At 37.2% G+C, this 13,247-nt stretch overlaps 2 protein-coding genes across 2 annotated transcripts in view; one reads left to right on the plus strand and one right to left on the minus strand.

The window, feature by feature from the left end:
• sorbs2b (sorbin and SH3 domain containing 2b) overlaps positions 1-13,247 on the minus strand; it is a 55,124-nt gene that overhangs the window by 26,857 nt on the left and 15,020 nt on the right. Inside the window, exons 3-8 of the mRNA XM_073812079.1 lie at positions 5,108-5,161; positions 4,083-4,178; positions 2,717-2,743; positions 2,277-2,401; positions 1,425-1,700; positions 416-742 (exon numbers count right to left, since the gene is read on the minus strand). Coding sequence (XP_073668180.1) covers positions 416-742; positions 1,425-1,700; positions 2,277-2,401; positions 2,717-2,743; positions 4,083-4,178; positions 5,108-5,161 — 905 coding nt within the window. The remainder of the gene's footprint in view (positions 1-415; positions 743-1,424; positions 1,701-2,276; positions 2,402-2,716; positions 2,744-4,082; positions 4,179-5,107; positions 5,162-13,247) is intronic.
• asah1a (N-acylsphingosine amidohydrolase (acid ceramidase) 1a) overlaps positions 1-13,247 on the plus strand; it is a 189,895-nt gene that overhangs the window by 243 nt on the left and 176,405 nt on the right. The gene's annotated exons all lie outside the window — the stretch shown is intronic.

Here is a 13,247-nt window from a genome sequence, read left to right on the forward strand (position 1 = left end):
CTTTATTTATTATGACTCAACTTGTATACTTCAATGTTCTGATTTCTTTGTATGAATACAATATTTGGCTTGATGTCAAAATTTTGTGTCAATAGCCCACTTAGAAATCCCCTTACTGATAAAAATGCTGATGTGTCAAATACTTATTTTCCTGCTGTATTGCTATGCATTATGTTATTGAATCATAACTCACAACTGACCTTGTGAAAAAGACACAGGTATTGAAAATCTACATTGTTTGGCACACAAAATCTTTTACTGAATATTTTTAAGTTCACTTAATTTAAAAAAAGAAATAACGGAAGCGGAAGTGCCAAATATGGCCCCTTTAAAACAAAAGAAACTAAAAAGCTGAACGACAGTAAAACAGATGAAAGGTGTGAGAGAAAATAGTGTTGAACTTCTGAATAGTTACATTAGTGGTGCCAGCTGCAGAAGAATAAAGACCCATGTTTTCACCCATCTGACAGAGGGTTGGAGAGGGGGTACGAGAACCTCCCTCTGGGCCACATGCCCTCAATTCCTCCAGAAGCACTGTGGATGCTTCGCTATGAGCGCGGGATGAGCAGCGACTCTGTGCCAGCAGAAGATCTGAGCCGGGTGAGGGAGGACCTGGAGAGGGGGTCGTGGGGTAAAGGTCAGGTACGCTGCTGCTGATGAAATCAGGGGAGTCTTGAGGCCGGTAAGAGAGTGATTGTGCTGTTCCGGGATAGTTTTGTTTGAGAAGGACTGGCACCTCAGGCTGGATGACACAGAAGAGATTGGCACATGAGACTCAGTGGTTGGCACTGTGTGCATGAGAGGCGGGGTGATGTGGTACAGCTGACAGCTTTGCGTTAGAGAGGATGTGGAAGTGTTACAGAAATGAGATCAAAATGTTATCCTCAAAAGGATGAAAGAAACCTGAAAGAGAAGTTAGAACTTGCAATGCGGTGACAACCAATTTTAAGTTGGCATCACAAAGCGGTGTGATGCCACATTTAAAAGTGGATGCAATGAATAGAAAATACTTTATATTCATATCGAACATCAATGCTGTACAATGCATGCATGGTAAAAAACACATTTTTGAAAAATATACATGGGTAAAGACATGGGTCTTTGAAAAACTTGATTCTGATTGGTCCATCACAACATTAATTGTAACATCTGTGAAAGTTTTCCTCGTATTACCTTATAGGCTCTATCTTCTCTTTGAACAAAATTTGACACCTACAAAGTTGCTTGAAAAGTGGAATTCAAATTCAATATTTCAAATGTAATTTATAATTTTAATAAAATAAAGAAATATCTGCATCTACATCTGACAATGAGTAATCGAGTGTGCATTAGCGAAATGGTGAATCTAGATTAGTCATGTTTGTTAAGGGGATATGGTGTGATTTATCTAAAGCACATATGATCATGAAATCGGTAACATATACCACTGGTGGGGCTGCAGATGGCAGTGAAGGGCAGGCAAGTGTTCTGCTAGCCAGCACATCCATCCTTTTAGGAGGGGTGGGGGGTCTCAAAGACAGCGCCTGTGTGTGTCGTCCTGATACATGAGGCCTGGGGTTAATGCGCACTGAGAGGGAAGCTACGTGAATCCCCGGGTGCCTAGATGGAGAGTGGAGGTAGATCTGCTGTGCTTGTGAAGAGCATAAGGTTTGATCCTCTGTGGACATCAGTTTGAGAGAATGGATACTATGATCTTGTGCCTGAAAAGTCGGTTTTGGGATATTAAAGCATGTGTGAAATACAGAACCGTCACTGATATTGTCTCTGCGGTGGTACAGTTGAATGAATCTATGGACATGGCAATTTTTCTGAAATAAGCTTGTGGTTACTATAGTTTGGAAGTGAATAAAGATTGCAATATATTTACCTTAACACACAAGAAGCTCAAAAGTTGACCATTAAAACACAAACACGAAATTGCAAGTAGAAAGAAATGAAAGTAAAAAAATAAAATGAAATCCTAAAAATGCAGTGAAGCTAGAAAGAAAATTGACAATAGCTTGGGTGTTACACACACATATTTGTTTTGTTCTTTTTAATTAAAGGAACTTTTTATTGAAGACAACATGAAAACATTATCTAGTCCTGGTTTAATAGTTGGCAATCTGGCAAGCCTTCAAACTGGCATGTGTTCTAGAAAAGGGTGTGACGGGAACGGTAAAAAAGTCATTAATGAAAGCTGTCAAAAGGAATACCAGAGGTTTTCCTGTGGAAGGAAAAGCTTTATAAACAGAAAAGGAAAAAAACGAATGAGAAGTAAACACAGCGGGACTTACCGGTGTAGGAGAGTTTTTATCCTGAAAGTTGAGTCTGACACTCCTGTAGCCTTTAGCTGCCAGAGAGGAAGAGCACATATCACCGTTTCTCAGACCATCGCTGGTGCTGCTGGACTTCCAAAAATCTAACACAATATACACAAAACACATGATGTGCTTCTTATTGTATATTCATATATTCAGAATTTAACAAAATAATAGCAAAATAAAGTGATCAATTTCTGTGTATCCTGAATGTGTATTATGTTTATGTCTTTATATAATAGTTGTTGCATAGCTGTTTGCTAAATGATTTAATATTCAAATAATATTTAAACTAGTAGTAGTGTCCATTATTCACTACTGACCAATCAGAATCTAATATTCCAGAAAGGTGTGCAATACCCAATACCATTGTGAAAAAAATCATATATGTAAACAAAGAGTTTGCTATTACTTACCTGAATCTTTTTGCTGTGATTCAGAGTCTATGTGAAGGTGAAAATAAGATAAACATTTGTTAAAAAGTAGCGTGGGATCTACTTTGCATAATGTGCCTAATGCAAATTGTAATACATGCAAGTATAACATTCACAAAGCAGAGTTCACATGAGTTCTGTATGGATCTGTTTGTGTTTATAATGCTCAGTAGTAATTCATTAATGTATTTTAGTGTGCGACAGTATGACTATAGTGGATAAATATCATTCTTAATGTATTCCAAACCACTGCCACTCTGTTTAAAGACTGATGAATAAATGAATGAGAGAAAAATAGACAGACAGCAAAAGTAAAGTTTGACAGTAAAGTGAAAAAAGGTAAACTCCAGCAGTTCATTCATTAATAAAAGTACTTAAGGCATGTTTAAAAAACACACACACACACGTTTGCCTTAAATAAACACTTCAACCACAGTCAAAGTCTATCCTTTTGATTTTTTATTTGTGAGTAATTTGAAGTTTGTTTAACACAACAACCTTTGCCCATTAACATCAGTAGCAAATGAACAGTGCTTTAACTTCCATCTTCAATGGAAAGTGTTTGTTCACTCCTGCAACACCTCGCCCACCCGCTGTGCAATTAAACAATGGAGAATATGTGTGTGTGAGGTCATAGTCCATGAGACCGCTCAAACAAAAAGGGTCACCCCAGAGGAAACAGTGCAGAGAGGAGATGGAGGAAAAAAGCCTCAAGTATACAATTGTTGCCATGGAAGTGCACAACTATGGTAACAATCTGGCCACTATGAGCTGCCTTTTTCCTCTAAAGCAAGGGAAAAAACTCTGTACTAAAGCATTCCTTTAGTAACCGCTTGAGACACAAGCTTGAGAGCAAGTATGAGATGACGAGAGAGAGAGAGAGAGAGAGAGAGAGCACAGAAGATTAAGGCACAGATGTGAAATGAATGACGTTGAGGGCCGTGAAGAGGAATTCCTGCCTGCAGTGTATGAATGATGTGATGCTCATTTTGTTTGTATTTTGGATCTATGAAAGTATAAACGAAATGACTCCTTTAAGAGACGAGTATACCTATTCTATAACATATCTTGCTTTCATTTGCTGAATTTTGAGCCAGAGTTTTGTCTGCTAAATCCTTGCTATAGTATTTGCCACTGACCCAACAGGTGTGCGGTAGGAAACAGTAGGTGTGCAATTATTTGATATGTATAAATAATTAAAAACAAGCAATTTACAAATAAATCAGATCATAAAGCCTAATTTTAAGGCGATATGAGCTAATCATCTGTAATATACTGTCTGTGATGAGTGATCTGTGTTTGCTTTCACACTTCTGTATCTGAACAGATTCCTGTACTGGGTTGATACCTTCAAGTGTGTACAGGTTTGGTGAGCTCTGGATTCTCTTCATAGGGGTTAGAGTGAGTGAAAGCGAAGTGCTTTTGCGAACATATCCTCCACTATCTGTGAAAAGCGCAGTTGCACACACAAATGCACATGCATCAATGCTGCTGCAAGGCAAGATGACTGTAATAATGTGACACATGCAACACAAATAGCAACACAAGCATGTATATAGCAAATCATTTCGCATTCAGAAGGTGATTTTAAGTATGTAGCTCAGTGTATTATGCCTTGTCTGACAAAATATCTCAAAATATGACAGTATTTCATTTTATAGAGGCCGCACCTACAAACTGCAATTTGTAATTTTAATATTATGCAAATTTCAATGGCTTTATAAAGCCAATAAACTTTATTTCTGATATTTTTCAGGTTGTCTATTACAACAAGTAAAAAGTATATAACTATCAAGTACTGGCCTAACATGTTTCTAAGAAGTCTTGGCACTCAAGATAGACAGGGTGCAATGTCAATACTGCTGGACGCAGCCTGGCAGGTTTCCTAACAAGTCACTAACTGTTATACCTAGGATGTCAATACGACAGTTTGGACGTTAAAGTGCTTGTCAGACTCGCAGAGAAAGACAGAGTTCTCAGCGAAAGTCAGCCAAGAAATAAAAACACCCCCTGTGCAGCTTTTCCCAGTATTCCTGAGATGAATACAAAATGGCTCGGCAGCACTACCAAAACAAGACTGCTTGAGTCCTATATCAATGACTGTTTTCTGCCCCATAAATCTTAGAGCCAATTTTCATGTAAATTGTTTATTGCGTTGTGGTTGTAACTTATTTTGATTTGTATTCTTTGTTTACCATCTCATCTGTTTTATGAATAAATAAACAAGTATAATTCAAAATTCCTAAATGCAAAATTGTAGATTTATTACAACAATAGTGAAATAATAATTATGATGTACTGTAATTATATATTATGAGCAACAAAGTTAAATACAAGCCATGGATTACGGTATCTGTTATCATACTACCTCACCTGTGTTCATGTTGAAGATCTCAGTGTCTTGTGGTGTCTTGATGTCACACAGTCCTGTAAAAGCATATGTTTAAGAGTCAATCAGCAATCCCCATTCATGTGTAAATAAAACACTCATTTATGTGTACCCAGGTAGTGTGGTAATAGCGTCCCATCTCTGCACGGTACGAGAGCATGCTGGCAAGTGTGTAATGTGGCTGGTTAACATCCCTCTCGGGACATGAGGCCCTCGGGTGAAAGGTGATACAAGCCTGCCGTTTCATGCAGCACGGTATCAAAATACACACCCTACATACATCTACACACATTCTTAAATCTTATACATTTCCACTTTTGGTGTGTTAGAGCTTAACAACTCTTTGAAAGCAATGTACAGCCATCACACACTACTAGGGGGGTATGTAACAAATTAAACCCGGTTTACTTTGACCTGGATTACTCATTTTTCAGTGAGGGATTAACAGCCCATGTGACCGTGTCCTTAAAATATCTCACTTATTTTAGCACAAGCTGAATATTTCAAGAATGGTCTATGATAGGAACTTAATTACATTATTACATTACTCAACTCCTTGGCAGAAGCAGGGTGGTGCAAATATCCAAGACAGGAGACACCACGAGTGTGTTTTCATGTGCGAGACCCATGTTTAGCTTTTAGAGTGCCACGACAGGCACGTCGTGACATATAGACCACCCTGTCATTCAAAGCATGCTTCACCTGAGATCATGTATGCCATGAATACACAGGTCATGGCAAGGAACAGGCATTCAGATTTGCTATTCCAACCTTTGTCTTGTGTTACATTTAGATTTTTTATATTATATTACATTATAATATTTTTTAAGAAATGAAGAATGAAGGCAGGTTATGAAAACAGAATTTCATTTTTTAAAGAGTGGAGGTTTTAAATGCAAATGTTTAAAGAATCGACAGACCAAACACAGAGTTGTTGTTGCCAATCAGTATCATTAGTAATTCTTATATAACACAATATTATATTTAAATATTTTAATCCTTGCCCCTTAATAAAACATTGGGCCCTGCTGTGACTCCTCCATAATAAATCTTTAGATACCATGGTCATTAAATGTGGTTAAAAACACAGGGGACACCACTTTTGCCTGTGACACCACTGGACTTGGGTAAATCAGAGGTTGTAATGACCTGTCAGCAGTAAATGAGGTAAAGATTATGATATTGGATTTCAAGGGTGCAGACTTGTGGCGACAGAACAGCTGGAGGGAACGAGAGCTGGACCTTTGCCTAAGCAGTGGTCATAGCTCTCCATTTATATTCATGAGCTGGGTTTACTGGTCAGTTATTTATCTATCTGGACATAAGAAAATGCTCTGTCTGGGGAAATGTCATGGCCAGCCAAGCCAATAAGCCACACTCATTACCATTCACATCAATAAATCAATGAGGTCATCAAGTAAATGCATGAAAATGCACTAAAGGAAGGCACTACAAATGTAGCGAACAGAAAGGCTCCTAAACACCATTTTAGAATTTAAAAACATGAATATGCTAAGTTTGTGGCAAAACAGACAATTGCACTTATCAACCAATGGGGGAACCGTGAGCCAAAGTTACATAGTGTTGCTTTAAGGCTAGTCCTAGACTAAAACACATGTTTGAGCTGTTTCAACTGAAAATATCTTGCACTGACTGATCTTAAAATATGCCAGTGCCAGTGATTTCTCTCAAGATACACACAAATAACCTGCATATTTATAAAATATGCTTAAACATCCTAATTTAACTAAGGCGTGGTCCTGGCTTTAGTTAAAGGAACAGTATGTAGGATTGTGGCCAAAACTGGTATTGCAATCACAAAACTTGTGGCTAAACTGATACTGCAGTCACACAACTGGTGGCCAATACACAAAATGACAACATAAACATCAGTTGAGGGCTGCAACTCCACTTTTTAAATGACAATATCCTGGTCGGACCACTGTTGTCAGTAATATAAGTATTTGAAATGAAAATGATTTCTTAATGTCTAGAGACATATCAGGGCCATTTTATGATTAAGTGATATAAATTTCTTACATACTGTTCCTTTAAGCCCGGTCTGTGAAACCAGGTCTTATATAAAGGAAAGCATATTTTCTTTCATCTCATGGTATTTCGCATGCTTTCACTGATCAGTACTGTAACTATTGTGAGGTCAAAAACATAAATAACAATATTGATTTGCTTACAACAAAAGTGGGAGGGTTGGGGGCGCACAGTGCTGCGCCCCAAGGCAGATCTGAAACAAGCCACTTAGAGCTCAGCCTCAATTCACATGCTTTTAACAAGTTTACTGACCTACATACACACTCGTTTGGGTGGCGCTCCAGACACACACATATGACACACACACAACGACCTTAGTTTAGATTTTTTATTATAACATGACTAACAGTGAAATAGTACAACTAAATGATTTTATTGTATTGATTTTTTTTTATTTTAAAAAAATAATGTTATTTTTTTTATCATTATATATTTAACTTTTTTGGTAACATGTTAAAGCAGCTTTCCTCTCTGGCCAACTTTAAGGTGGTGGCCCCCCTGCGCCCCCTATTGACCGCGGCCACTGCTGTACTTCTACACTTTCATTTTGTACAATAAAAATCTTAATTGAAAAAATCTAGCGTTAATAGCGTTAATTTAGAATAATATGTCTTCGTTTCCTCGGAAATTGTTTTTAGATTAAACAATAATTAGCCAACCCGCTGCAGAAGCACCATGTTGAAGACCCCAGTTTTATCATATGTTAAACCAATAACAATAAATATGTTTATAAGTACACACTTGTACTGTTTGTACATGCTTGGTCCCATGGGAATCAGTGTTGTGCTGTTTTGATGGTTTATTTTTGTTTTGATGTTGTCTTATTTATAGAGTGATTTGTCAGACTCCTGAGGAAGAACTGGACTAACACCAATCTCACGTCTTAAGTTTAAATGCTAGTCACCAGACGCTACAAATGAAACGATGTCATGCAGCTCTACAGTATGTACTGCTCAAGTATCACAGGAAAAAATAAAGCAGCACTGTCAACGAGAGCTAGAGATAGGGATGTTAAAACTTAAAGGGAAACATTAAGACACTATGCTTTAATGGCCAAAAGGGCACATCATTTTCTGTCTTCAAAGTGCTCCGCAAAATATATTAAAATAAACAGATATATTGACATTACATAGTCACACAGAGAAGTTTTTAAATGCATATATTTTAGAGAGATCTTACTTCCCCATAAGTGTTTGTGAAATAAACAGAGACATATTCTGTCACTGTGCAAAATGCAATAACGGTGATTATATTTACACATAAATCTAATGAAGTCCTACCTGCTGAAGATTCGGTTATGGTTTAAAAAAAAAATATATTACAGTAAATAGATATACAATGGCTTCTCCTTTCCTGCTGGTAAAAATAATAACGTCTGTCAAATCCACTCAAAAACAAAATATGCTGAACATGCTGCTTACTGCTTACCTAAATAGGAAGAATCTGTAGCTTTTCATCTGGGATTTCCAAACAGGCTATTTTTATGAGCATCTGAGTCTGGGCACAACAAGCTCTATGTTCTCTTAAATGAGAAGATCTGAATCACAAATGCATCAAGTTGAGAACCATGCAAGTTTGTCATTGTGCTTTTCGTTTCATGTCACATATTTTCTAAATTCCCAGATAATTGTCTAAATTGCTGCCATGTGTTTTACGAGCATAATTTCTTTGCTATATCTAGCTTCTAATACAAAAGTGCTGTGTAGTATCTAAACTGAGTATATAAGATGTAAGATACTCAACACTTAACAGTTTTTTTCAGCGGAGTTTCAAAGGACTATAAACGATCCCAAACGAGGCATATGCTCTTTTAAACCACAACTTTTCGTCTAGGTCCGGTCCAGCGTGACCTAACGTAGTGACGTAGGGAGGTCACGTGTTACATATATAAAACGCACATTTGCGGACCATTGATGACATGGTGGGGAGAAAATTACCTGGATTTTTCTTTTAAGAAAATGGAATATTCCTTTAAATGTAAATTTCATAGTAAAGATTACTTTTCTTACACTCTAATAATGGTGGGTTATTTTAAATCCATTACTGGATCAAAAAGGGACGAACCCAATCCGTTGGTTTCTAATTTAACCTATGCTGGGTTAATTTAACCCAATTGGTGGGTTTGTCCCTTTTTGCCCTGATGCTAGGTAGAAATAACTTACCATTTATTAGAGTGTAATGTCTAAGTAAATTTTGTTTAAAGTACCATTTGTAATGTCAATTATCGGCCAGAATAATGCAATCTTCAAACCATCTTAATCTGGAGTCTTTTCTCAATAAATATTCAATAAATGTAATTAACTTTGAATTATTATTGATTCATTTTGGTTGATTTATTGACATATTTAAATAATTTGATTAAAATTGGTCATTGATTGCTAGCCCTATACAGTACATCAAATTATTGCATACTGTAGCATTAAAACCTATATTCTGATAACTCCTCCAAATTTCACAACTATAAACCAAAGGCAGAGATGGAAACAAAATAATTAAACAGCATCTATTTCAAGCCTTATATTAGTGAACGTTTAGTTCAAACAACTTGCATGTGTCACATTTCCAAACATTGCACAAGCCATTCCTGGTCGGGGACTGCAAGTCTACATGTTCCCCAATGAAGTTAAATGAGTGTGCAAAGTGCATAGCACATGATCTTACCACAAGAGAAAGGATTGAATTAAAAGAGCCCCTTGTGATTCAGAACATTCGTGCCAATAAATCGTTCAATGGCACCCACATGGTGGTGAGCGAGGTTAGATATAGGACCAAGCCGAAAAGCGATCAGAGGAGAATATGGGGACATCTGCCAAAACTTGAGTGTCACTGCTGTGTTGTAGCTGTTGAAATCAGCAGGTGCCCATGAGAGGTCGTGTGGCCAACACATTGGTTGGCAACATCTATGTCAATCACTTAACTTTTACACAGCTGGAGTTTGAGAGCTCTAGTCTCAGTCGACAAAACATTCCTTAACAGCAAAACAAAGGGTTTGGAGTTCAAGAACTTCTGGAAGAGTCACATTTGGCTACAGCATTTTTTTGCTTATTATCATTCTGTCAAGCTTTCAAGATATGGTGTAAGAAGCTGACAGCAAATATCTTAGATAAGATTTAAATGTAGCTTATAAATACATATCCAAAGAATTTCAAAACCTCTGTAGCATTAAATCAGAAAATTGTGTATCAAAAAAATCTACAGACATGATAACAAAATACTGCTCCACTAAACATAGCCGTTTTATTCTTCTGGAATGGCGTTTGGGATCTACACAATCAAATATAAGTGTACTGTACAACATTTATTAAGGGTGTCATGATTTCGATTTTAAATCAAAATCGATCGAAAGTATTTCAAATAAAAAAAATGGAATTGTCGATGCTACCACGCCCCCAAGTCATCTCCGGTTGGCTTGCAAAGCGGGGAAAAAAACACATGTCGAGTGTTGTGAGTCAACCTCCTCTAACTTAGCTAGCTACAGCCAGTCAAAAGATAGCATGGCAGATGCAGGAGACACCACGCAAGCTGCTCTTTACAAGGGAAACAAAAAAACAGCAAGTATGCACAGCAGAACAGCAGCTGTGCCAGGATTGGTTGTTTCTCTGAACTGAGATCTGTTTCATAACAACTTATTTCAGTATCTTAAGAGTTATGAAAACAGCATTTAAACAAGACTTCTTGGGGTATAGTCTCACTGTCACAGACATTAACTATAACCTATGACTTATATTTTAAAAGGACTGCTAAAATGTATGCACGCACGTGAACAACTTCCACCATTAAACACACACACAATCTAGATGCAGGCAAAATACTATCAGATATTATAGATTGTTAAGTGTGTTTACTTTTGTTTATGTAGAGTTTTTCTTTGTTTCTATGTTTTGTTATAGGTAGGGATGGCTGACGCGAAACAGTCGTTCCGAAGCTTTGCGAGATCCCGAAGCGCAGATGTGTCGAAACACTGATCCGAAGCGTGATTCAAAACACCCATGTCACGTGACTATGACCAAACGAAGCCTCGAAGTGTTTCACTAAGTGTTTCATCAGGTGTGGTCTGCCGAATCAGCGTTTAATTGGCACAGTCGGGAACAGACAACACAATCGCACATCTGTATAAAAGTGAAATAAACGCATATTGACCTTCTGGGTTTTTGTGAGAGGAGTTTTTCAAAGGCTGGAGAAATTATCTTTAAAAAAGAAGTATGCTAAGTCCTTCCACACACAGCAGATATTTATATGTGACATGGTGGCTTGATATATTTTATTAATTTCTTATTGTTTATGTGGTATTTATCTCTATTCAATTTATTTATTAAATAGACCAGCTTATAGTTATTGACAATGATGAGCCTAAAAGCTCATGTAGTTGTCAAACAGATGTTAAAACAACAACAAAAAATATGTAACTTAATTGTGACGCGGTAATAACAATGCGTTTCCCGGGGTTCGATCTAAAGGGCTTTTGCACGAGAGTCGAGGACACTATCCACTCTCCCACCTGATCACTTGTGTCAATTACATAACATGTGGGATACAATTTGTCAGCGCTCGTCTAAAACCTTGTCAAGGCTGCTCTATGGCAATACGTGCAAATGACCACTAGGTGTCACTGTGGAGGCGGTTTCGATCCATGTTTCGAAGCCTCGACACAATTGATTCAACTGTTTCAGTGTTTCACGAAGCCTCGCTCTGCCCATCACTAGTTATAGGATTTAAAACACAAAGAAAACTCACCAAACTCTTTTACAAACAACAATTTATTTCCCCATGTAACATATACATTTAGAACGCTGTACTTACATTGTGTGTGACTTCTCAATGGCCAAACCCATGTGCAGCTAAAGCTGCCATTTTTAAAGGCCCGGTAGGAAGGGCACTACCATTTTTAGTGACATCACAGGGGGGATTTGGAAAACTAGAATTTCCCATGGTTTTTTGTTTGTAATGTTTGCAATTTACTTTTAGATCAATAGTTTGGCGCATTTGCTACATTTTAATACTGTTTATTTTGTGTTTTTGTGTAGCTGTATGATGCTTTATAAAATATGTGTGAAGGGCGCGCCTCTAGTCCAATTTGATTAATGTGTGCAAACTTTTCTTCTCTTCATTGCTTTAAAAAATACCACATGCTATGTTCCAGAAATGGGAGGAGCCTAGCTCTAAAAAAGGCCTCTGGTAGCCATTTTGAGCAGGTTTTTGTTGCATGTGAAAATACTGTGTTTCTTGGCCTAGATATTGGCATAGTCAAAATACGCACATACTGTATATGTATATATAAAAAAAAATTATTTCTTTCTTTATTGCTTTGCTTAGTTGTGTCGAGTGATGGAAGAAACAAAGCTTTTTGAAGCTTTGAATCAATTGAACCATTTGCTTCGTAAATTGATTCAGTTTTTCGAAGCGTTCGAAACACCATACACGCTGGCTACTCCTGCTGGTCAAATAGTGTAAAAGCAGCAGGATCTGTCCAAACATTTCACACTTTTTGCAATGTTTTTAAGAAAAAATAATTATTAAATTTAATTAAGACATAATTAAAAGTGTATTCTGTGTTTTTAGTTTTATTTATTGCAAACAAATCATTAAAATAAACTCTCCTTTTAATTATTTTATAATTAAATCTGTCTATAAACAAAAAAGTAGACAAAATGGTAGTGTTATTAGTCAGAAGGATGAATGTTTTATAAACTTTTACAATAAAATTGACCCGAGTTCACCGACACTGGTCATTTGTGATCAACTCCCCCTAGTGGTGAATCGTCGGGTTTTCGAAACTTTTCGAAACAGTTATCAGGGGCACGTTCAATCTCACACCGGTGCGCAACGTTTTGCTACGGTTTCCGGGTTGAACGACATGTTTCCTTGAAACGGTGTGCAACGGAATCCAACAGGTTTTAGAAGCGTTTTCTCTTGTTTGGTGGGTGTGTCAGAAATGTCGGCCCAATCAGCGGCAAGATGTATAAAACCACGCGATAGTAAAGAGACAGCTCTCTCAATGGGTTCAAGTTGGAATGTTGTCTTTCATTCTGGACGGCAAGGTCAGTGACTGTAACATCGAGGGTATTTTACAGTATT

The sequence above is a fragment of the Paramisgurnus dabryanus genome, chromosome 16 (genome assembly GCF_030506205.2).
Source record: "Paramisgurnus dabryanus chromosome 16, PD_genome_1.1, whole genome shotgun sequence".
In the NCBI taxonomy this organism is placed as follows: Eukaryota; Metazoa; Chordata; class Actinopteri; order Cypriniformes; family Cobitidae; genus Paramisgurnus; species Paramisgurnus dabryanus.